Below are 25,708 nucleotides of genomic sequence, written 5' to 3' on the forward strand. Positions count from 1 at the left end.
GCTCCAGTCCTTAAATATCTGTGCCCAGCCTGCTGATGTGTCTGAAATTCCCCCTTAAGAGTCACTGATGTTTGGGCAATTCCAGAAATAACGCTTCTGCTAACAGCTGCCCAGGGTGACGTCACAGGCAGCCAGAAAAGCCTTCCTCTCCCCTCTGGGCCATTGCACCAGGGAACTGCTTCTAGATCTGCCTCTCCCCCACCATCCTTCTGTCCCTGAAGCCCCAGCTCTAACTGGCCATCCTCTGGGGCTCCTTTTGCCAGCCTGTTCCTCTCCAGCCAGCCCTCTGTATCCTGAAGGCTTTGAGCTATTTCTCGTCTCTTGGGCCTCCTTTCTCCCAGCTAAGCCCTTCCAAAACCGTAACCACAGGCAAACACCACCTCTCTCCTACCTCACTCCTCCCTCACCCCTGACCTCCACCCATTTTCCAGAACCTTCCTCTGACCAGAGCCTTGGCCTCCTGCTTGCTGGGGACAGAGGTTTGGACAGTTCAAGGATTGCATCTTCAAGGTGAAAGGTGGTAGGGGGAACACAGCATTTAGAGTCAAAAGAATTTCCTATGCTTGACTCCACTGCTTGTACTAAGCATGACTTCAGGAGCTCGGGCTGTGACACTAATGTCACAACATGAATGTTGGCTTTATGGAGTAACCAGGAGGCGCCAATGAGTAATCTCGAACCCGGCAACCTGGCGTGCATACTCCAGTAAGATCTGGTCTTCTCTAGATACCATTCCACAAAGCTCTGATTCTTAAATGTCACTGCCTATGGGAATTACCTGGGGAGCTTGTTAAAGACCCTCATGCAGAGGCCCTCTCTAGCCCCAAAGACTCTGAATCAGAGGCAGGCCCCAGAAGTCTCTTGGTTTAACAAGCTTCCCGGTTGAGTCTCGTGCAAATGGTATGGACCTCTGAGCCGCTCTGCTGCGGGGGTAAATGTCTCCTATCCCGACTTCCTCCACTCGTTCTCTTTGGTGTCCCAGGGTTGGTACCAGCTAAAGTGGGCCTGGTATTGCTTCCGAGGCTACTCTAATGCACTACGTACCGAGATCTCTCAAACTCTCTCTGACGTTGCTAAACATGGACTTTAAGACCTTCCTTATGCCCCACTTCTGCCCCTGATCAACTCTCCATCTGCCTTTAGCCATTTCTAATCATTTTTGCTCTTCGGCAGTTACCTAAATGCTGGTGGTTTATGCAGCTCTCACTCAATGCCTTCTGGAACTAAATGCTTTCTGGCCTTTTGGGATTAGCTGCCTGGAAATAGAGTTAGTTATACGGGGTTCGGCTTTTGGCAGTAAGAGAACTATGTCTTGGCTGAACACTAACTCAAAAGGCCTTCCCCGTTAGAGAGAAAATCATGACAGCGAGATAAATTCTCATGTCCTAATATCCAACATCCTTTCCCTCTGCAGCCCCCTTGGGTTTGCTTTTAGTAATATTTCATACCTGCTTATAAATAAGCTATAAAAGCATGCTGTAGACGGTCAGGTGTTAGGCACAGGGGAAATTTCATTACTGCTGCTTATACAATTGCGGGACCTTCCTCTGATGTGAATTCCTGAGAACAGAATGAGTCCAGTTTTGCTTCCGTTCTCCTTTGTGGCACCTAGACACTCAGTGGCTCTTCTGAGGGGACAAGATAGAGGTTTTGTTGCCCTACGGAGCCCATGGCCAGGTGCTTGTACAAGCAAACCCCGTCCACGATAACGGACACTTGCCCTTATGTAAATTTAGCCCTGTAAGTGGTGGGGCCTTTGCACTGCGTTGGGGGTCCTGGTGAGTTTCCTGGCGTCCGTGCCTGTCCCACCCCGCCCAGCCGCCAGCAATGATAACCTGCCGCCCGAGGTCACTGGAGGGTATATTTAGAGCCTCTTCCCCAAGAGTGAGCTGGGTCTGAAAATAGATCGCTTGGCCTGTGTGTGTGTTTGGGTCACAGCCTCTAAATCTACACCTTGAATATATGCGGCCCCTGGCCAGCCCGATGGATGTCTGTTCAGCAGAATAGGAGTACCAGGGACCTGGTCTTGGGGGCTGGGCTCTACTCCAGGATGTCGTCTTCCCTCTACGGGACTTGAGCAGGCCTTCCCGAGGTCTGGTGCTGACATCCACCTCTGTGGCTGTGAACCCTTGGATCTGGACCCAGTCTGGATTAGAGTGTCCCATATTTGAAGTGCTGGCCTCTCTCTAGAAGAGACCAGATGTTTCCCTCTGGTCTCAGCTCTGTGTGATCACAGTTGCTCTGTATCCTGAGAGCCCCCATGTACTTTGCAGCTGTGGTCGAGTTGTTTACGACAGGGAGCATTTTATGACCGTCATTTGGGAACCAAGAGATGGAGGCGTCTCTGTAACTGTTCTTTCCACCTTGAACATGTTATGACAACATTTTGTAGTTTGGAGTTAAGGGCAGTTGAAAATTACCCTTAAGCTTGTAGCTTATAGGTCCGTGAGAGCAGGGATAGAGCCTGTCTGGTTCATAGTTGTCCTCGTAGCATCCATTCAATAAGCATTTATTAAGCACTCACTGTGTACAAAGCAAAATGTTAGATTCTTTGAAACTATAAAGATGAATAAGAAGTTGTCCCTATATTCGAGAAGGAGGTCCTAGTTTAATAAGTAATTATGATACAAAGGGAAATTAAACTGGTGCCATAATAAATATTTAAGCAAGTTTTTTGGAGGACAGTGGAAGCACTAACCATCATTAAGGGAAGATTGACAGAGGAGACGGCCTTGAGGTAGTGCCTTTAATGAATAATGGCAGAGGGGATGGGGAGTGAGTGAGTATGTCACACACAGTCCCAGCAAACCTCAAATCAGTATATGCTAAATCCACGCAGCGGATGGCCTCAGCCACCACCTCTCCTGCTAAGCAAGAGCTTCTTGGGTCCATGTGTCCCAACTGTGTGTCCCAGCAAATGGGTGAAGTGGATCTTGCCATTTCCTTGGAATTATCCCAGGAAGCTGATGGCTCCTTCTTAGCCTCCTATTAAAGGAAGGTTTTCTTTCCTTAAGTCAGTAGTTCCCAAAGTCATCTAGCTGGGCGTTAGGAGCACCGGGGGTTTTTAGCCCTTCTTAAACCCAGACCACAACCCCAAACCAGTGACATAATCTCTAGAGGTGGAAAAGGCTTCTGTAATTTTTTTAAGCTTCCGGGTAACTGTAAATTTGGGAACAATTCCCTTAGGGCAAGTTTAAGTCGTCTTGTTTCACTATTGACTGGAGCCACTGGCCATGATACAAACACGACTGGTTGCTAAGCCACAGAGGACACCTTGTAGATAAAGCATGTGTCTTTGAACACCCGTTAGGCCTTATGGAAACGGCCCAGGTTTGGGGGATGGCTGAGACGGTCTTCATTTAAAGCTAATCACTCTTTCCGAATCAGACACCTCATTTCCATCCTCAGAGGCTCTCAGTCCCCAAGACGCATATATTGTCCCAATGCCCATATCAAGCCTGTCTATACAGGAGTGTATGACTCCATAAGAAGGAGTCCATGAAAATGAAAATGAGATTGTAAGAACTGTTGGCACCTAGGAACACTCACCTCCTCGAGTCTGGTACCCTGGGCTGACATCAGGAGAGGCTAGCTTAATCCACAAATGTCCACTCATTCACACATCATGCAGTTACTGGGTTTCTATGATGTGTTAGACACTGTCGTAAATGCTGCCGGGGCCTCAAAATGACTCGGACCCAGTTGCCAGTTATTTAGGTTAACCTATTCCTGCCTAGGGAGGGGACTTTTCAGATGCGTTCAGGAGAACCATAGAAGAAGGGACGTGATGAGAAACATAAGAATGGTCCCAGCTACAGGCTGTGGGAATCCAGGAGAGAGTGGTTCCAACGGAGGGCCATTGAGAAGTGCCCATGAGAACGGTCTGGGGGAAGGGGGGTATTTGGACGGAGAACGGGAAGAGGGGAGGGCTTTTCTGAGTGGAGGAGCAGAGGGAACACAAAGATGGATTAGTGGGGTGGCAGCCCTGGGAAACAGTGAGTTATCTGAATCTGCCCAGCATGTGAAGGGGACACAAAGCCAGGCAGGGAAGTTTCCAGCAGTACACCGCTGACCCGGCCCGTCGGACACAGAATCAGGGGTGAGACAATGGCACTGTGGAACTCTTGGAAGCCAGGTCATCTGTGGGGGAGACCTGAACATCGTACTCCCCAGCTTCTGGCGTGCACTGAGCTCGTTCCCTCCTCGGTGCTCTTAGACCCGCTGTTCCCTGTGCCTGGTCCGTGCTCCCCCCACCGCTTCCTTTCCCCCCAACTGTATCTTATTCTTTCTTTAGATCTGAGTATAACTGTCATTTCCTCCAAGAATTCTCCCTGACCTTTCAATTTAAATTAGATTTCCCTGCTATGGTCTCTCATCTCATCCAATTATTTTCCTCCCATCACACTTATCATGGCTGCTAACGGTACATTTATATCTGTGACTATTTGTTTGCTCTCCAGCGCCTCCGTCAGACTGCACAAGCTCCGTGAGGTCAGCGACTTGATCTTGTCTCTTAGTGCTCCCCCAGGGACTGACAGGTGAAAGGCTCTCAGCAAGTGGTGGCTGAATGATACGTGAATGAATGAGTGACAGTGAGGAGAAAAAAAGGATATGTAAGACCCTTCTGTCCCATAACACATGTAATAGAAATACATCATTAATAAGGGAAGGGTCAAGGTCTCGTGAAGGACACTCTGGCTGGGTGTCAGAGTTGGGGGTCTGGTTTTATACTCATTTCTGTCACTTCCTAGTCATGAGATCACATCCGCAATCTGACCGGTTAGTGCGGCTCTCTTTCCTTCTCTGACTTCACAGCCCTGGACTCAAATTGCTCATTTATCAGATAGGGTCATAGAGTATGCCCTGTTTAATAGTTGGGAAAACACACTGAGACTTTATATACTATTGGGCAGGTGAAGGACTACACAAAGGTAACAGTATTAATTGGTGCCATCAGCTTAGAGGTATTTGCCTCTACATTTTATATCGAATAAATGGCTTTGGTTTTTTATTCATGTTTACTGCAAAATATTCTTTTGTATTTCCATTTTTCTTACACACACAAAACACATACACACACACACACACACAGACCAGTGGTAAAGCTATATCCTTTTATTACCAGGGTGAACCTAAGATATGCAGAGTCTGTGTCAAACATACTAGTGAAAACAGATGCCCTTTTCATTTACTCAAAGGCACTAATGGCTTTAATAAAAGCAGAACGTATCACTTAAGAGGAATAGATAATTAGCCTTGACAAGCAGTGAGCTCAGAATTCTTATGAATGAATTAGCTAATTCCCACCATGGACACTGAGCATTTGGTTTTTCATCCGACATCCTAATGAGAAGCCAGTAACAGCTGGGGGCAGAGGAGTGACTGAAGTCGGTGGGGTTGTCTGGGAAGGGCTTAGGTCAGGCGAATGTTGTTATATCAGTAACGGTCTTAGGACACCGTGGTGCCAGCCAAAAATGTGGATTAGAAAGAAAAGCCACACTTGTATTTATTTTACTTCAGACAAAGTGTATGGCTTGTTATGAAAGGTGCCACAAGGAAATCATGCTGGGGTATCTTGCTATAAGCATATCAAGGATTTTTTAAAATTCAAAAATATTTATTGAGCACCTACTGTGTTCCAGCCTTTAGGCAGGAGAACAATTTATGTGGGGATGCAGGTCGGGTTGGGGAAGGTGAATGGACATAACAATGAACCACAAGTTGGGATGAACCAAGCTGTGTTCCCACAGTGAGCAAAATAGCCAGACCGGAAGGGACCATTGGAGAAAGGGAAGAAAAAAACCCAAACAGACAAACATGAAGATATTACTTCCTTGTATCTGTTTAGAACTTTGGTGTGTACAACAAACAGAACTCCCAAGCCAAGCCAAAACCCACGCAGTCCCCTCATCCCATTGGATCATGAAGCAAAAACAAAACCCAGAAACCTTAGCCAGCTGAGTGGTATGGGTGTTCCCCCTCCCCCGGGAGTAAATGAGCTTGGCCAGGGTCACACAGCTGGAGGTGCTGGGCCTTACTTAGGACTTCTATTGTAGAGCACTTTCCTCCTGATGGAGCTTAAAAGGTAGGTTGAGACAAGACAGTGGGGCCTTTCCCTACCAGGCTAAGGCTTTTGGTCTTTATGCTGTGAGCAGAAGTGGTCAGGGTCACCTAACTTAGCAAAAGGGGAAGAAAGTAGAGCCTACCACTCACTGCTGACAAACCATCTTGACCTTGACCTTGAATAAGGCTCTAAGGAGAGCTTTTTACAGGATGGCTTTTGAGTACTTGGAAGAGCCCTTGCCAGCACTGGTCCACCAGGAAGTCCGTTGTGCTGGAATACCTCATTTCTTTCTCAGACAGACATACAAAATGGTCGTTTGTGCTTTAGTAAGACTTCAGGGGAAAAAAATGGACAGTTACGGAATTGGGGGCTGGATTCATTTGCTTTTAATTTTCAAATTGAAGGGGGTTTTGGAACTCACCTAGCGCTTTTCTATCATTCTACCAATGAGTAAAAAGGGGGAAATGACTTGCTGAAAGTCACATCAGCATCATCATCATCAAAATGGCTTGTACCCATTGAGAATTAATTATGTATCTGCCACCTTCTAAGTGATTAACACGTGTGGACTGAATCACAAGGCTATGGGGTCGCTGATGCCCAGGGACACTCAGTGCCTGAGTGAGGCTCGTAGCAATGGAACTGGGATTTGTACCCAGCAACGCTGGCTTCTGACTGGTTTCCTCTGCAGACACAGCCTCTTCCGGCCACACGAGTGTTTTATGAGCCAAGTGTCCATGGTCCTATAATTGGATGGCACGTTGGTATGCCCTAGGACATCCTTGCTATGTCCTTTTCAGTATTTTTGTCCCTAAGTTAGAGAAAATATGGGAGGAGGGTGTCAGGTCTTCGGAAGTGTCGAAATAGGGAGGAGGAATAACATGCACTGGATGGAAGAGACATGAACCCCAGAAGACTCGGAGTGATGAGTGAGCCCAAATGCAGGGAGGCAAACAGTCCCCGTGTATTCTGCACGGTCCACATCTAATGCCCGTTCTCAACGGAGCTTCTGAGGCCACCCCCCAACCAAGGAAGCCCCGGGCACATCAGGCCTTCGCAATGCTAGCCTGCCTGCCTCTTTCTTCCTCCTTCCTGACCGACTGGCTCTGATCCCCATCTGGGCCCCTTCCTCCCGCGTCATATGGACTCTGTTCCCGTCTCTGGGTCTTTACTCTTAGTTTTTTGCTGGGTTCTCTTAGCACTTGAATCTTGGGGCCTTGAGTTGCCTTGCCTCCCTCCGCGTGCCGCGCCACATCAAGGGCAAAACTCTCATCCTGTCCCAGCCCCTCAGAACTCAGCCCATGACCGCGGTGGGTCTGCTGACGGCACCTGTGTTGCCCTGCCGACCCAGACACCAGGTGGAGGAGATCGGGGTCATAGCTGAAATAATGTATTCAGGTCTGGCCAACTCCCTTCCCCTCCCTGAGGGTCTCCAGAAACTGAAGCATATTCCTAGAAAAAGAACAGATTGTCAATGGACTCGAATGATTGGTGGTACATGGGCAAGTTGAACGAGGCCAGGGCGCCCCGAGAAGTAGATTGCGGACACTGGAGATTTTTCTGTGAATTCGAAGAACCCTGGGGGCTCCTCTTATGTGACCCTAGAGCCTGTTGGCAGAAGCTACAGAAAAGAGGTAGACGTAATTTCAGTTAAAAAACTTTCTTATGGCAAGAGCTCTCTGGAAATGGAATGGGATAGTTGTGAGCCTCCCATGGCTGGAGGTGTCCAAGGATAGGCCCACAGTGTGTTGTCAGGAAAGCTGTTTAACAGATCCGCACATCAAAGGGATACCTGGACTCTGATATGTAGCTGGGTTCCAGCCTAGAGAGCCTCTGGCTCAGTGAGGACTCAGTGGTGCCTTCTGAGGGGAGCCGGATGGGATACAAGGGCCGGATGACCGCGGTGTGTCGGGCGAAGGCATCCCTCCAGTGAATGGCCACCGCCACCTGGAGCCCACGCGTCCTCCCTGCTCGCACGTCTTCCCTGTGAATGCCCCGGGGCTGCACCTGTCAGGCTTCTTCTGTTAGAGCGCAAACGCCACCGGCCCCAGAGCAGGAGAGGCCCACCGCACACGCGAGGGAGGCTGCAGCTTAGTGTTCCACAGCTGGGGCCCGAGTCTCCCCCTTCTCCGATCTTGTGCCCAGGAAGGGGCTCTGTTCTCTCTAGGCCCTCACCCCTGCCCCCCTGCAGGAAAACAAAAACCCAGTGCAGAGGACGGACTGGAGCCCGAGTGCAAAAACGCATGTGCCCAGCACCCCATCGATGTGCGTGGGTGCCAATCATGGAGGAGCGCCCCCCGCCCCCCCCCCCCGGCCCCGCCAGCGTCCCCCGGCCCCTGCCCCCGCCGCCCCTCCCCGGCTCCCGACCTCCGGGGGGCGGTCACACCGCGCCGTGGGCTTCCGGGACGCGGGGCCCGCCGCCGGCAGCGCCCCCCGGGGAGGCGCGGAGCCGGCGGAGCGCACGCGGCGGCCCAGCCCCGAGTGAATCAAAGCAACAGGAGCCCGTGCGCGGCGGGGCGCGGCGGCGGCGCCGTGCGTGGTAAGTGACAGGCACCAGCTGCCGCGCCGCCCGGACGCGCGATGTGGCCGCTCCGAGCGAGGGGCAGATTCCAGACTAATCCCGGGGGGCCGGCCCAGCCCAAGCTGCCCGGGCTGCGAGGAAGCGATGAGCGCTCCTGTTAGCCCGAGTTGAAGGCAGCCCCGGCGGCGCGCGGGAGCCCGGGAGGCCGCGCTCTTCGGCAGACGCTCGGGAGAGGAACATGAACTGAAGAGGAAACATGTACGGGAATTATTCTCACTTCATGAAGTTTCCCACAGGCTTCGGCGGTGAGTCCGGCGCCGGGGCTGCCCCGGGGTCGGGGGTGGGGGGTGGGGGACCTGTCTGGAGGGGCCGGAGGGGAGCCGCGACCTGCGGGCACGCGGCTGCCAGTGGATTAGGAGGAGGGCAGGGGTGTTCGTCCGCCCTGGTCGTGTGTTTCCGCGGAGTGGGTCTGTGCGTGCAGGGGAGAGGGAGGGAGAGGGGGTGGTCGGAGGCGAGGATCCGTGCACAGCCGCAGGAGCGAGCAGAAGAGCGGGCGTGCAGACGCCCCGCGGAGCGCCCCAGCCACCTGCCCGGGAATGGGTCGGAGACCCGGACGGAGCGCGAGCGTTGTTAGAACCCAGTGTGTGTGTGCGGGTGGGCGATGTGGCCGAGTCAGAGGGTATCCCTGGGACGTAACCTATTATCCAACTTGTAAGGAGAAAAATGTGGTGAAAAAGGCTTTTTGCCTCTCTACTAAGAGCCCCTGCCATACTTGGTCACAAGGGCATGCTTGTTTTATTGAAACGCAGATCTCCCTACAGTCGGATTTTTAAAAAAGAAAACGGAGCACTTGAATTTGCCACCCTGTTTTCCTTCCTCTGTTGTCTTCCCTTTTGATTTGCTAATAGCCTCGCGCCCCCTCCCTGCTGCTTTCCACTGCCAGGGTCCCTGCTGGCAGTTCTGTCCGGAGGGTGGAGGGTTGGATCTGGGTGCGGGAGTCTGCGCTCCCGGGACTGGCAGGCGGAAGGTCCAAGTCCCCAAGCCCGGGAGGGCAGCCTCGGCTCACTTTTCAGGGGCCGCCTTCCGTGGGACTCAAGGCTCCCTCGATTCAGTGGCAGAAGCAGTTCAGCCGTCCAGCTTTGAATAAATGGAACCAACAGCTGACCGACTGGCCTGTCACTTGTCAGCTGGTGGCACGAAGCTTGTGCTCTTGGGAGCCAAAGAGGAGCTTTTGCCCTGCGGATGCTGGCAGCCAGGACAAAGCAGAAATTCTTGTTAGGTCTTGAGAACTGAAAAGTCCCTGCTCTCCCGACCTCCTGTGTGGACAGATAGGCAATTCATCCCAGGGCTGGGGGGGGGTGGGGTGGGTACAGCTTGCCTCCTTGGCTGTGCAGAGCCCTCTGTGAGGCGTGGAGGGACTTTGCAAGGTGGCCATGGTCCCTGCCGGGGTTGTGTTGGGCTAGGGCACTTGCTTTTTCATTCAGGGTGCCTTGGGGAGTTTTTGAGCCAAGTGTGGTATTAGGTTCTGGGAAGACAGATGTGAATGAGACGCAGGCTCTGCCACTTGTGCAGAGCAGGCTTATCACACAGGCATACTGTCATATTTCCGGCTCTGTGTGCTTTGGGGTGCAGGAGGAGGTTGTTGCTGGGACTCAAGAGGTGGGGGACCATGGATGTGTCCCTGGAAGAGGGGATGTTGAAGTCATTGGGGCCAGTCTCATGCTATGACCCAGTGAGAGTGGTGGCCAAGGCCATGACCGGGACATCTGATCTCGTTTATAGTTGGGTCCTGGGTGTGAAAAGCCTTCTCAGCTCCCGTCTTGGTCCCATTAACAGTCGAGACACTTTTTTCTTTTCCCTCTGAATTCAGTTGTCTGAGGTCAGAGGGATGTGCTTGTCCTCGAGGTCTTAGATCTCCCAAGGTCTGGGAGGCTGTGGCTTCATGAATGCCATGGAGACCCTCTGAGCCAGTGGGAGTGAAACAGGGTTGAGGGTGGAAAGATCCTGGGAGAGAGCTAAGAGCAAGGTTGGATAAAGGTCTAGCGCCAAATTCAACCGGGGCCGCCTGCTGCAATCTCGAAATGTTAGTCTGCTCAGGGACCTCGAAGACCATCTTGGACCTCTCATTTTTGGAGTGGAAATGGAGGCCTCAACAAGGCAGGGGCCAGTCTAAGGCTACATGGGCTTGAATGGGAGAGAACCTTCCAGAAAACCCCTGACTCAAACTTAGAATAGTACTCCTTTAATTGGATCTAATGAAAGGGAGAGAGAAAGAGCAAGAGAACTGGAGTTGGGTTCACATACCAGCTGTGTGGCCTAAGGCAAGGAATTGCCAGTCTCTGAGCCTCAGTGCCTTGGTCTCTAAAATGGAGCTGATAATCCATCCTCAGGTATTGTTTTGAGACTGAAACATGCAAACATTTGGAGAAGCAGCCACTTTGGTGCTGTCTGTGTGTTTGGTCTGTAGTAAAAGTTAATATTTTCATCTCTTCCATTTTGCTCAAGCACTGAACATGCAGATTAACTGAAAAATCAAACGTTATTGGAGAATAATGAATTAGGAATCTTGGGAAATAAAATGAGGTCCACGAAGATGCACGCACTTTTGCTGGTTTGGAGTCTCACGATTGTGGGGGCTCTGGTGGTTGGTGTAATGCGGTTTCAGAGACAAGGAGACACAGCAGTGCAGCCACAGAAGAAAATACGTTGATGTAACACGGGGAGCCAGAGGGAAAAGGGCCACTAGGTTGTTTAAATGTCTCCCTCTGATGCGACTTTTCCTTGTTCCCAAGGGAGGAGAACAATTATTTTGTTTAGCTCTGTTGATGTTTTCCGTTTTGTTTGCGTGCACCGGCTCAGAGTGCTAAAACACGGAGCCAGAGGACATCCCCCCCCTCCCCGCGCCCCAGCTGCAGGGACGTCTGTCTGAGAACTTGGCACACCCCTGAGGCACAGGGAAAACCTGAGGACTGGGCTGGCTGTCACCTGCAGCGCCGGCACAGAGAGAGGAAACACGTAGCTGCAGGGATTTCGTGCCTGCCCCCCTTGCCTTTTTATACAGCAGCAAATGGAACCTCAGGGGGCTCCTGGGATCCCCTGTGAGGAGCTCTAGGAGTCACCTGTGGGAGATCCCCCCCCCCCCCCCGGGGATTGTGTCTGGGGCTTTGCTTCCCAGATGTGAGCTCATCGTTCCGTTGGTGAAGAGGGGCCGGTTCCTTGGGCCGAGCTGCGGTGCCTACCTGGGTTGCGGTGGCCGCGGTGGTCTGGCCGAGGTGCCCCGGTGCCCAGCGCCCCGCCCTGCCTTGTGACCCTTTCCTCCTTCTCCTCCAAGTCCTGGCTTTGCCAGCTGCTCAGTAAGAGATTTGTTTGCCTGGAGGAGACAGTTGCTGCCTCTAAGAAGATGGCAAAACAAAGCCTGTAATTCCCCCATCCAGTTGGGCGGTAATCCTCGGGGGAGAGCAGGAGCGGGGGCGGGGGCGGGGGCTCACGTTTCAGGGAACAAGGGTCGCTGCAGCCGCCCTTGTGTGGGGCCCGTTCCCCTCGCGAGCCCTTGACCCTGAAGGCTCCTGACCACCCTCCGAGGAGTCACCACGAGGATCCCGCTGCTTTTAGAGGCGAGGAAGCGGAGTCACCACACAGTGTGGTAACGTGTTGAAGGTCTCGGGGCCGGAAAGTGGCACTGGCCGGGATTTGAACCTAGGCCATCGGGCTCCAGTATCCCTGGTCAGCTGAGCTACTGGTCAGGGCGTCTGTGGACCACACACTTGCTCGGGGACAGGCCAGGAAGCCACGGGAAGCAGCGCAGGCCTTGCTGGGCTGAGGAGCCCTGATCCCGCCGCGGCCCTGCCCCGTGGCTGCAGACCTGTGGCCTGGCCACTGAGGAATAAAACACGGGGGAGTTCGCAGTCACTCAGCAGCAAGGGACTCTGCGGCCCTGCCTGGGGCTGCCCCTGGAGGCCCACTGATTTGCAAGAGTCCTGCCCAGCTGGCCCTGACCTTTGTGTGAAACACTCTGCTTTTCCCCTAAGAGTCTCCTTAGAGGAGGGGTGGGTCGGAGTTTCGTGTCCCCACGTGTTTGTGTGTATGTCTGGGGGGCGCTGTGAGGATGTGCGTGGGTGTGGGAGCTGTGTGTGTGTGTGTCTGTGTACACGGATGCGTGCGTCAGAACATACTTCTCCCCTCCACAAATGTGTGGGTGGCTAATTAGAACCTACCGTGGACATAAGTGGTTAGGGTTTATGTCGGAAGGCGTAACTGTTTATTGAGATTTAGGAAGGAACATATTTAGTGTAAACTATTTTCTGAAACATTTACAATCTTACCAGGAGACAGAGAGCTGAATAGGAACTGGGGGAAGAAATTGTGCAAAGACTAATCTAAATTCTCCACCTCTTCCTTCCCCTCATTATGTCGCTTCTGTATCTGCAGAGAACTTTGCCACCAGAGCTGGGTGGCTGGGATGCTGTGATTTTCTCTTATTGGAAAGTGGAAGACTCAGAGGCCTAGGGAATGTAAAAATTTATTTTCTAGAATGCCTGGGTGTGGGGGGCTCTCCTGGGATTGGTCCAGGTCCTGGCTCAGCAGTCGTCACAAGAGTAAAATGGTAGCTAATGTGTATTATGCGCCTGCTGTGTGCCAAGCCCTCCTCCACATTGCAAATCTCTCTTGGGCATTGCAAACACCGTCTCATTTAATGTTCTCTAGGGCTCCTGGAGGGAAGGCACTACCGTTATCACGGGGAGTGATGACAGTGTCACTGTTGGACTGGATGACCAGAGTCACGGGGAGGTTTAGCAAACTGCTCAAGATCACCCAGCTGGTAAGGGGCCGACCCAGGATCCAAATCCAGGCAGGTGCGAGCTGCCTGCGGTGCTGGAGCCGTATGCTGCACCTGCTGTTTGTTGGGGGTTAGGATGGAGAGGGGGTGGGGTGCGGGGGCATGGAGTCCCAGATCTGCCACAAATGGGGGCACAGAGTCCCAGATCTGCCACAAATGGGTGAATTATGTGTAATAACAGCAACTGACAATCTCAGTGCTCAGATCATAATGCGTCTTTTGGACATGTGTAATTACAGCAAATGACTGAAATGACTGGGCGTAGGGGCAGGGCACTGGGCACTGGGAGGTGCTAAGAAAACAAAAATCCAAAAAGTCTCCAGATGGACCCCGCTTTGTCCTAATACACGGAGAGCGACCTTATATTCTAAGGTGGGGCTCAGCAAACTTTATGAAGAGCGGGAGAGTAAACCTTTGAGTCTTTGCTGGCTCTAGGGTCTCCTGTTGCAACTGCTTGTATCCGAATCCTGTCCTAGGGTGAGAGGAGCCCATAACTGAAGTAGCGAAAGCTAAGGTACAGGGAGGTTCAGGGCTCCTCTGTTTGCGAAGCCCGAGGGGGTCGTTCTGGAGAAGGCTGAGTGCTCTCCAGTCTGCAGTGGTTCCCATCCCTGCCTCTAACCAACCTCCTCCTGGCTTCCCCGCCACCACAGGGCTGAGTCTTTAAAGCCAGACTGAGGGGCCTGCGGGTTGGGGTCGGGGTGGGGGTGACCCTTTAGTTACAGGCGAGGACATGTGGGGAAGCAGGGTGGCTTGCCCCGGACCTGCAGCTGCTTGTGGTCTTTAGACTGGGTTCCCTGGGGTGGCTGGAGGGGGAGAAGGAGGGAGGGGTGGGGAAGCCTCTGAGAACCCTCCCCCCACCCTTTGGGGAAATAACTCAGCTCTACCCACCCCACAGGGTTAGTGTTAACTTTCCACAGTGTAGGGGTTTAATAAATAAAGCCTAGACGATCGTAAACACTTGGTAAAAGATCCCCCTTGCCATTTCAGAAAATTTGGAGACTCTAGTTCTAAAGTCACTAGAATTTTGTGCGTAGATTTTTCTTAGGGGAGGTGTGCCTGTTCTTAAAACATCAGGCGGCACTCCAGGCGATCCTGACAAAGCAAAGGCAGACGTGGATTCAGTGCGTGTTACAGAAAGTTCTGTTTTCACAAGTCATTCTGGGGCAAGCCTCCTGAGATCTGGCAGAAAGAGAGCTGGGACCTGGGACCTTCAACCCCTCCAAATCTTCAGGAGACCTTGGCCCAGGGCCATTGACTTTGATGAGTCATGAACAACCTGGAACCCCCTGCTGTCTTTATTAAATACCTTGATTGAGAGACAGGGAGGGAGACGGGAAGATTCGAGGTATGAAATCAAGCTCAAGTTCCTGATGGTATTTCAGAATTCAACACCTGAACTTGAAAAATGGAGAAGCTTATGATCTTTAATTCAGAAAGCATTTACTAGGAGTCAGAGGAGCGGCCCGGAAGGAGCTTAACACATATGTTGGGATATTTCTTCTAGGCTGTTTGGCCTGGCTTTCATGTCTGCGAACTCAACATCTCCTTCATCTCCTTTGCTGGTCACTAGCGTCATTGGGAAGCAGTCTCTTAGACATTTAGGCGGTCATGGTACCTGTGACTTCTCAGCCTCAACGATGAGGGGAGTAGAGCAAAGGTCAGAGTTCATCAGCAGGGAGAGAATATTCTAGACTGTGCTGGGAATGCCGGTTGGTGGTTAGGCACACGTTGGCTAAGTATCTGGCTTGTGCAAGGGTTGTGCAGAGCTCCAAGAAGGCAGACCCATTCCCTGTCCTGAAGAAATGATAAACTAGTTACACGCTCTGTAGTCTGCCTCCGTATTTGGAGATGACTTATTTCCAGAAATGTTTCTTGGGACTGAGGTTTAGCGAATGGGTCCCAGGAATTTACGCATTTAGACCCTGGGAACAAATGATCCTGTGTGCCTTGCCTAATGTTAACATGCACTAGGGGTGTTGTTCACTGTATTTTAGATGATTGCAGTCTTTAGAAGACTGTATTTTGAACAAGAAGGCCAGAGAGATAGAAAAAGGGACCGCAGTCATGGGTTCAAGAGCTGGATACAGACAACATGGTTGTGCAAGGACTTCAGGAACAAGGGGTGAGATGGGGGCACCCTCAGCAAATGCTTGAAACATTCATCCGCATTTTTTTTTTTTTAAATTTCCATTTGAGTGGGGTCATCGGCATTGTCTTAGTGGACCTACGACAGGTCCATGGTCCGCCGCTGTATGGAGCTGGTTTAAAGGGACACAGAGTGTTCCTTGTTAGAGGAGCCCCTGCTCCAGGATCCTGGCCTCCCGCTCCCTTATGAGTTAGACACAGCGTAATACCCACCTGTACCATCAAGGCTGATAATTTGGGTAGGAAAAGTGGTATCCAAGCAAGATGTCATTAATTACATGCAGAAAGGTTACCAGAAACTGTGCTAGGCTCATCTCAGATTCTAGGTCTATAATAGCTCACAGCAAGTGCTTAAAAAGGTCACTTTATCATTCTGAACCTGTTTTTCTAACTCGAGCTAATGGGGTTTACTTCTGCCCTACCAACCACTCTGAGTCAGGTTCAAGCTTCCATGAACCAGGCACCGGCTCCCAGGAGGGACTGCTCTCTCCGTAGTGCCTAGCTTGGGGTCTGGTACATGGTAGGCACTCAACAAATATTTTTTTGACTGATTGAACCAATAACAGACATGGAAATAAACAGTATATAGTTATGAAGAGCTTTGTGAGAGATGGTATGTAGGGTGTGGAATGACCTTGAACCTGGGAGCCAGAAGACACAGTGTTTTTGTACTGATCGTGTAGCCTTCAGTAAGTCCTGAAAACTCTCTGGGATTATTTTCTTTTCTACAAACCCTGAAAGTCTGGTTTCTAACCCTAAGCAATATGGCCTTACGAATTTATGACCTAACTGATTTGGAAAGGTGATTAAATTTGGTCATGGTATGAACTAGTTTGTATTTGCTCCTTTGCCAAAAAAAAAAAATGACACACACAAAAAAAGTTCGTGGAACAAGTCAGACTGTAGAGTGTTGCCCCATTTAAGTTACATCTGTTTTGAAGCAATTTAAAAAGCCTGGTAGGAGCATCATTAGCATATTAACCGGGTGTTAATTACAAAGAAGTCTTTTAAAGCAGATTTTATAAAATCTCCGCTTAATAACCATTAGCTTGCGGTACTGGAAATACAAACTCTTCACGTGTGTTACTTAGCAGTAATAAAATTGTAATTTAAAAGTAATCTGCCAACTTGTCAAGAATTTAGACTGATTTTTTTCTCAATTGATCGAAATGAGTAAGGTTTTGCTATAATTATATATAATGCTGGTGATAATGAGGCTGATTATCAATCTTTGCCTGCTTTTCACTACCCCCATCATGGCAGATTTTAGGAGAGGTGGGGTGGGAGGGGCTGGCAGGGTGGGAGCAGGGAGGGGCAGGGAGGGGGGAGGAAGAAGGGATGCCACTGTGCTCTCCCCCTCCCCCAAGCACGGGGAGAAACAACCCCCTCCCCCACCCCAACAGCCCCAAGCCCTCCTTTAAAGGGACCTGATGGAAGCCGGAACTGCCCTGGGAGACTCCGAGGGGCTGGCTTGGGCGCGGAACCGTGAGCCGCTGATCTTGGCCTCCTCCCTTGCTGCTGGGGGGCCCTGGGTGCTGAGCCCCTTCTCCCACACACTCTCCACTTCTGCCACTTTGCTTTATTTTCCCCACTGAGAAAGCCAGAAAACGCTTCGAGAGCAGAGAAGGCTTCTTATCAAGAAATGTGGCTTCTGCTTCTGCTCCTTACTGCCTGGGAGTTGGGGACCTCCCACCTTGGAGTTGGCCCTCCGTAAGCTGTAGAGCTCGGTGCCTCGGAGACACCCTCCTGTCCAGGTCCGGGTGGCCGAGAAGCTCGGAGGCTTACTTGCCAGTGCTTTTGAACATGCCGACAGTGACTCAAATATAAGAAACGTGGACTAGCAAACCCCTGGCATCCAAGTGCCCCCTCCACTGGAGAAGGGAGAAGCAAAGGTCAGGCTGAATGGACCCCCCCCCCCCCCAACATTGGAAGTGGGTGGGGCCAGAGTCTGGGAGGGGAGTGTCTTAGTCAGAAAGTGCCAAGGTCAGGGACATCTGACTGCCAGGTCCTGGAGATCAGGAGTGAGTTTGAGCCCTATGTTGGGTGTAGAGATGACTTAAAAAAATAAAGTCTTTGTGTATGCACCACACCCAGTGCTCCATGCAATACGTGTAACAATCTTGGAACACTGAAAATAAAATCAAATAAGAAAAAAAATAAATTCTTTTAACAACGTGTCAGGGTCAAAGTCCAGAGTAGGGTGGCCAGTTAGATTGGGGAAGGCAGGGAGGAGTCCCAGAGGAGGGTCGTTCATGGTGGGGGTGGGGCTAAAGCCCAGATCCGCTGCCTTCCTCCATTCAGATGCCACGGGTATAATTTACGAGTCCTGTTCCCTTGGGCGAAGTCTTTAATTTCTCCGTACCCCAGCTTTTGCCTTTGTACAGTAGAGAAAAGCAAACCAACCTTAAGGGGTCTTGAAGGTATGAAGTCTGTCAATGTATATAAAGTGTCAGGAACCAGATCTGGCTCCGGGCAATTGCTCCATGAATGTTATATTCTTTTGTTGTTGTTAGTCATGGAAGGAGGTGCTGATTAGTGTCAGTTAAAGTGCCGTCCTGTGGCGGGCCTCTGCCTACCTCGCTCTGCAGCCTGCCTGTGTTAGGAGCCAAGCAGCCACGGCGGGAGGAGGCAGGGGATGATAAGTTTCCCTTACACTAGGAAGAGCCAGCCATGGGGCACCTGGGTGGCTGAGTCGGTGAAGCGATTGGCTCTGGATTTTGGCTCAGGTCAAGATCGCAGGGTCCTGAGAGAAGGTTCCTTATTCAGTGGGGAGTCTGCGGACGATTCGCTCCCTCTGCCTCTGTCCCCACCCCCCCCACCCCCTGCCCCATGCTCTCTGTGTCTCTCTCAAATAATAAATAATTTTTTAAAAAAAAGTATTTTTTTTTCTTTTTAAAGCAAGAACAAGCCAGGTGTCAGACTGCTCTATGATTCTGGGGCTCACACACCACGTCCCCCCATCGGAGACAAGGAGACAGGCTTGAGTGTCTGCTGGTGCCCCATGGGAGAGGGTTGAGTGGGACTGGGCTGTGCGATGCTCCCTGGACTTTAGATGGAGAGTCGTGACTCAGAGATAGTGTCTCTTGACCTCCGTCCCCTTCCCGAGGTGGGTAGTAACCGGTGTCAAGCCTCCGTACAAGTTTCCGCTGTGCAGGAGAGCTGTGTTAGCAGGCCAGCAAAGTCCCTGCGTGGCGGCAAAGGGCTGGACACACCAGGCCACTTGCTCCCTTGTCTGGCCAGTCAGGAAGACTCACGCTTGACATTTTCCTTTCATTGGCTGAGGAGGAGGTTGCTAGGCAACTTCCTCACTTTGGTAAGAATTCTGTAGTTCTGAGTACCCGAGATTCTCTTTCTCAACAAGGCCCCCTCCACACACACACACACACACACACACAAGCAATTTGTTACTCAGAGATTTTTGCATTGGTTAACAGCGGGGACAGAGATTTCTGATGCAAGTGATTCCTACTGATGAACTCTCTGTAGTTATATCCATTAATTAACCAAAAAATGATCCCATCACTGCTCCCAACCCGATGTCAAGTGTCTTTTGAGCATTTGCTACCTTCCGTGCTCAGGGCTGGTCCCGTAATGGGAATCGTGAACAGCAAGGGAGAGAAATTAAAAGTATGTGACAACCAGGAGGACGGCAGCCGGTCAGACTGGAGGTCACGTGGAGGACCTCTTTGTCCCGGGCTGGATTATGGGGTGATCTGGGCGATCCTAGGGGAAGGGTAGAGTGGCTGGGGTGACGGAGGGGCGCTCCGGGCTCAGAGCAGCGGTGATTTACTGCGATTTACTGTATGTGGCCAAGTCTGTCCTTAATAGAGCATTTAGCACAGGCCTGGCTCCGTGATCTTCTACACCGGCGTTCAAGCCACACACGGCCCACCCCTCACAACATTTACAGGATAGTGCGTTAGTGCACCTGCTGCTGCGGCGTCCACAGTCTCAGGTGCCCTCAGCGATCCACCGAAGTGAGCGTGTGTGTGTCTCCACGTTGCGTGGGGAACTGCGTTCAGGCGGGTCAAGTTCCTTGCTCAAGTTTATGTGCCTGGAAGGAGGCAGAGCCTCAAACTCAACCTAAAGCTTTGTGGCTTCAGAGGCCCGTGTTCTGCAGCGCTGCCCATGCAGACTTCAGGAATCTGGAGAGTTTAGGTGCCCCTCAAGTTCCCAGACAGCTCTGATTGCTGGGGATGCGCAGCCTGTCAGCCTGCAGTCTGGAATCCCAAAGAGCCTGAAGGTCCGGCTGCCGACGACAGGGACCCCAGGGAAAGTGGTCCGGACTCAGACCATGCTGGGTGGCTGGGACCTGCGCCACTGCTTTGAGGTGCTGCCGTGCCGTAGCCTGCTCCGGGTTCACGGAGCCGCAGCCGGAAGGGTCTAGGACACCCTGGGCAGAATGAGGCCCAGAAATAGGAAAGACTTTTTTTTAGGTATGTTGCCCCAAGAGAAGACACTCCTGAGAAAGCCCCCTAGCCCTTCCTCACCAGATGCATTCGTTTCTGTTTAAACAAATCCTTGCCTGATAGAAGGGTGTCAGCTCCGCGGAGTGGAGGGTTTGTGCGTTTCCCAGGCATGTGGCAGTGGGCACAGTCTGGCAGTGGCCAAAGAGGGTTAGAGGGAGTAGGGTCAGGGAGAGAGCAAGACTGCTGGGGCCCGGACCAGGGCGGATGGGCCTGAACGGACAATGGACCCTGAAGCATTAGGGGAAACCTTGACTTCGGATCTGGACTAGAAACTGGGTTTCTGGAAAACATGTGGTGGCTTTTGGTCCTGGCTGTGGCTCCCACGTGGCTTGAGAAAAAGGGGAGAGAGGGCTGGCGGCCGTGGAAGTGCCGTGGACGGCCACGCTCTGGCCTGTGTCTGTGAGGCCGGGTCCATTTCCCATTGAGAAACACGCCTGTGCTTAGAGACACCGTGTCTCACCTTTTCTAAAAGCAAAACGCTCCTGTCTGAGAACCATGGGGTCACGGGAGAGGCACAGAACCAACCTGCAGTCCTGTAAGACACATCTGCCTTGTCGGATTTTATTATTATTTTTGTGAATGTGGTTCTAAAGTAGCCTACCGCTTCTGGACCACGGACTCAGCAGAAGCAAATCACTTTTAAGGCCTTTGCAAACCAAGCTTTAACCCTGTTTCAGTCTGTCTCAGGCATGCCGGGCTCCTCACTGAGCAGCCAAGCCATATCCTGGTTGGCATTATTATTATTATTATTATTAATAACAGTGTCCTTTTCATTTCAGTCACCCCCCCCCCCCATCATCTTATTTTATTCCTGGAACAACTTGTGAGTTCCCCAGAGCCCATATTCCTATGTTCCTTGTGCAGGTCAGTGTTTCTCCCACACAACATCCACTTCCTCGCTATTCCCATGTGTTCTGCATATGGAGTACTCTTGGACTTGGACTTGGTCCTAGGTCACTGTACTCCTTTATTTTTAAAGATTGATTTATTTTAGAGAGTGAGAGTGTGAGCAGAGGGAGGGCAGAAGGAGAATGGGAGAGAGAGAGAGAGAGAATCTCAGGCGGGCTTCCCCTGAGCCCGGGGCCCAACGTAGGGCTCCATCTCACGACCCGGAGATCGTGACCTGAGACGAAACCCAGAGTCAGACGCTTAAGCGACTGAGCCACCCAGGCGCCCCTACTCTCTTTTTGAAAACTTAAATCGCTATTTTTAGAAAGGTAATCTGGTGCAAAAATAGAAGCCTAGTCACTTGCTATTAATAGAAGGAAACTGTAAAAATAATTATAGAACTATTAATATATTTTTTGAAGAGTTGGCCACACAAAATACTACCGAAAGTGTCCCTTACAACCGTGTTACAGGTCTCAGACCTTGCGAACCCTGGGGTTGACGCAAGTGTGACGCGGAGCCTTGTCCCAGTCTGTCCCACAGCTTTGGGCCTGCGTTCGGGGTACAGAAGTGAAAGGCACGGGCTCTCTGAGAGCCGCATAAAACAGAATAAAAAGGAGAGTAGGAGGGTCGTTTGGTTGGTCTCTGGAAAGCTGAAGCCAGGAGGGAACAGCGATTGCCTTCAGGTGGCGGGGCTGTGGGGGCGACGGGGCCGCCGTCCTAGCCGGGAGAGCGCGTCCCATCAGGGCAGGCGGGCTCCCGGCTCACCTGTCACATGTTATCTTAGGAACAGGCTCAAGATATACATTGGCCTCTTTAAATGTCAGGCTTCCAGGGCCTCAGAAGAGTCTAAAATTGTTCTTTCCAATCAGTGGCCATCTGGGAAGATTTTTGGTTTCTCTGGCTCGAGTTCTCGGAAGCTGCCCTTTTCTCTCTCCTTCAGATCAACTTTCAGCTTGAGATCCCTTCATAATTGAGTCATCTTGTACTTTGTGAGGTGACGGCTCTCCAGATCATCCTTGCTGTCCTTGACAGCACACACAGGGGACAGCGTGGGCTTCACGTTGACAGCTGGAATCTAAGCTCTGTCACTGAACCCCCCCCCCCCCTCCGGGCGGCTCCAGGGACCCTGCTGGGGTGGGGGGAGCAAAAACGGACACTCGTCTCCCTCTCCCAGTTTAATGGAAAAGACAGGGAAATAAATAAATATGGCGACACAGTTTAATAGATGCTAGGATATGAGTAAGGGCAGGCTGTTGTTAAAAAACGGAAAAGGGCATCAAACCAGACCAGGAGCACCAGGGAAGGCTTCCTGGAGGAGGTGACACTTGGCTTAGACCTTGAAGGATGAATCCGAACTTGGTAGAAATGGAGGGGAGAGCGAGTCATCCCGGAACAGTGTGGGGAAAAGGCTGAGCGTAAGTTTTCTCATCTGTAAAAAGCTAAAGTGATCCTCACAGGCTTATTATCAGGATGAAATGAGTTAACATATGGAATTTGCCTGATGCTATTCAGGACATGTGATAAGGGTCTGAGCCGTTCATTTGAACCCCTTGGGCACTTCCTCTGTGGACCCACAGAGTGTGGTTCCTCTTCAGTTGTGCTACTTAGATCAGGTGATCGGGATTTATCTGTTTGTAAGACCATTGTCCCTGATAGATGGAAACTCCCTGGGTAGAATGATGGACGATCAGAGTTTCCTTGATCATGGCAGTGACTGTTCTCGCCACTGGGAGACCTTAACCATGTTAGCAGAAGCTCAAGAGAAACTCCAGGTTGACATTTTTCCAGTGGAATATTTATGTTTAAGGGTAGTTGCACAGTATTCGAAGGGAGCACATCCCTCCCCCCATGCTGCTCCTAATGCTACACTGAGTGACCCCTGAGGTCTCCCCAGGGTTTGGACAGCACCTCACATCCCGCATGCACCAGGTACTCGAGGTACCCCTTGAATGACCAGGCAACCATGCGGGGAAGCCGCGCTGTGATTCAGGGTAGGCAGCCCTCTCGCTTCTCCAGTCTCTGTTTCCTGCTACAGAGCCACGGGTTTATAGCTTCTCTTTCCTGGAGAGAAGGTTCCATGCTGCACTCCTGAGAGGAAGCGGGGCCCCCTCCGTCTCTGTCACCTTGAACTGTGGCTCATCATAAGGGAACTTGGAGTCAACTTACCTGGGAGAATTGGGACCAGAGGATCATGTGCCCAGGACCTGTTCTGCAGGCACTTGTGACCACAGCTCCCTGTGCTTGGGGTAGGAACAGCTTGGGCAGGCCTGTCTGCGCTTGCCCTCCTGAGCCCTTTTGTGGCCAGTAAGCCATGCCCAGCCATCCTGAGTCTCCTTCCCTGGTGCTGATAAAACCCCATGCTGTGGAGACAGGCAGGGCAAAGACCTTAGTGGGCACAAAATTGCAAAAGATACAGGCGGCCAAGGGTCTGACAACAGTCACCCCCTCGCCTTGCCATGGTGCAATGTGATCCCTGACAGCAGGAACTGTGTTCTCTTGGGCTCTGAAGCCCCAGCCCCTGGAATCATACCTGCATCTCAGAAAATGTTCATCGCATGTGAGCGAGTAAGCTGCTCCTGCCCCGCAGGCTCAGCCCGACCCCAGCTCTCCGAGCACCAGGAGTGTGGAACTGGGCATTGCGGAGGAGCCTGGACACCTGCTCGCTTCCTCTCCGTGTGTGGGTTTGGACTTGACTCCCCTTCCCTGTCTGGCTGGCCCCGGCCACAGTCCCTTGGGCACCAGGGGCTCGTGGGCTGTGCCGCTTATGGTCCTGGGTGTCGATGTGACCCAGTCCGAGGTGGGTTCCAGGCGGGCATCAGAGAACTAAAACATGGATGCGTGTTCTGTCGGAGAGCTGGTTCTTCCTGTGCCTTTAATCTAGCAGCTCAGTGGGGGTGTCAGCAGCTTGGGGTCACAGAGATGCAGTGTGGTCGGGAGGAGAGGAGAGCTGCAGGACACAGCAGGGGGCCTCTGTCCACAAGGGTCATCTCTGTGCCCCCCAGTCTCCCCTCACCTATGCTCTTCTCCTTACAGGCTCCCCCGGCCACTCCGGCTCCACGTCCATGAGCCCATCGGCAGCCTTGTCCACAGGGAAGCCGATGGACAGCCACCCCAGCTACACGGACACCCCAGTGAGTGCCCCACGGACTCTGAGTGCAGTGGGGCCCCCCCTCAATGCCCTGGGTTCTCCATATCGAGTCATCACGTCGGCCATGGGCCCTCCCTCAGGTGCACTGCCTGCACCTCCAGGAATCAATCTGGTCGCTCCGCCCAGCTCCCAGGTAGGTGCCCGTCCTCTCGCGGGACTTGCCGGCGACCTCGCACAGGTTGTCCCTGGCTGCTGCTGGAGCTGAGCCCTGGCTCGGCAGGGCTTCGAGGTTGCTTGCTGACGGGTCGTGTCTCCTGCAGGGCCTTCACGGAGTGTGTCGACCATGCCTCATGGGCCAGGAGGCTGTGGCCCACAGGCCACCCCTCTGGTTTAATGGTTTAGCCCTGGCAGTGATTTCCTCGTTTCTGAGGGCCGTTTGTCATTCTGGGGACAGACCCCTCTCTGTTCTTCTCAATTCAATAATGAGTGTTTATCAAGTCCATGAAGTGACTGCGGCTCCACCACAAGCTGAGGGCGATATTGACGTGGAAATGATCAGAATGCCGTGTCTGCTCTCCAGGAGCTGGTCCCCGAGAGGAGGACTGGGCAGGTGTGGCACATGGACAGATCTAGAAGATGGCCCGTTGTCCCTGAGATGGAGGAAAAGACTGGAAACCCAGGAAGGAAACCTCCCCTAATTCCTCGTGTTTCTGCTGCTACAGAGGGGAGGGGGTGTGTGCGTGGACGGCATGTCCTTGCTGCACTGAGGACCCCGAGGGTGGCCGGTTGCCGCTTCCTGCCGGCAGTGTTGCAGCGAGGTCGTCCACCTTCCTTTCCTGTGGTGGTCAGTTCTTGCCAGGATGATGCTGCGTAACAATCTTCAAATTATCATGGTTTACAAAAACACACACTTTTTTTTTTCCCCCTCACTTGCAAATTTACGTTGGCTGGGGTGGCTCTGCCTCAGATGGTGGGGGGCTGGGCGAGTCTGCAGACGCGGTGCAGGTCTGCTCCTCAGTCCCAGAGTAAAGGAGCGACAGCTGTGGGGGCATGCTTTTCTCGTGGGGTCTCTCGAGTGCAAAATGAAAACCAGAGCAGCAGGGTCCAGTGAAGCCACTGCTCGCTTGTGCCCACCAGTGTCCCATGGGCCTAAGCGAACTGTGTGGCTCATCCCAACACTGGCAGGGCAGGGAACTAGGTGGTGCCTGTTTCAGCCGGAAGTACTACGGAGACAGAGTGCAGAGGATGTGAAGAATTGGCAACAATAATCCCATCTGCCATGTCCCCTCTCTTACTTACGGGCATCTCACTTTTGGGTTGCACTGTCCTGCCCCAACCGCAGAATTAGTAGGTTCTGAGGCTTCCTTGGAATTTATGGTTTTGGAGAAGAGTCAGGAATCCCATCACGCCAGTATTTCTTCCTAATACAGGGAGAACTTCTGAGACCACCCTTAGACCATCCCTTTCAAGAGGCTTCCTGGGTGCGGGGTCTGGAAGCAAAGCCATGTGGAGTCACAGAACTTTAGAGGTGTTAACGGATTCAGAAATCTATCGACTGGGGGATCCAAGCATCTGGAGAAGACCTTGGGGGTGGTCACTGAGTGGGATTGCGGGAGCTGGGGCCAGGCAGGCAACGGAGGTGCGTCAGTGGGGCGGACATCGGTCAGCTGGGCTGGTGGGGTCTCCAGGGAGC

The 25,708-nt window shown here is 52.2% G+C and overlaps 1 protein-coding gene across 8 annotated transcripts in view; it reads left to right on the plus strand.

Moving 5' to 3' along the window:
- Nucleotides 1-25,708, plus strand: part of RXRG (retinoid X receptor gamma) — a 213,299-nt gene that overhangs the window by 163,209 nt on the left and 24,382 nt on the right. For 7 of the 8 annotated variants that reach the window (XM_059146739.1, XM_059146737.1, XM_059146738.1 and 4 more), the window contains one exon: nucleotides 23,961-24,208. In XM_059146739.1, coding sequence (XP_059002722.1) covers nucleotides 23,990-24,208 — 219 coding nt within the window. In that variant the 5' untranslated portion in view covers nucleotides 23,961-23,989. Of the gene's footprint in view, nucleotides 1-8,504; nucleotides 8,891-23,960; nucleotides 24,209-25,708 lie in introns of those variants that run through there. The other variant, XM_059146736.1, reaches the window with a different exon arrangement.

Source organism: Mustela lutreola, chromosome 14 (genome assembly GCF_030435805.1).
Source record: "Mustela lutreola isolate mMusLut2 chromosome 14, mMusLut2.pri, whole genome shotgun sequence".
Lineage (NCBI taxonomy): Eukaryota > Metazoa > Chordata > Mammalia > Carnivora > Mustelidae > Mustela > Mustela lutreola.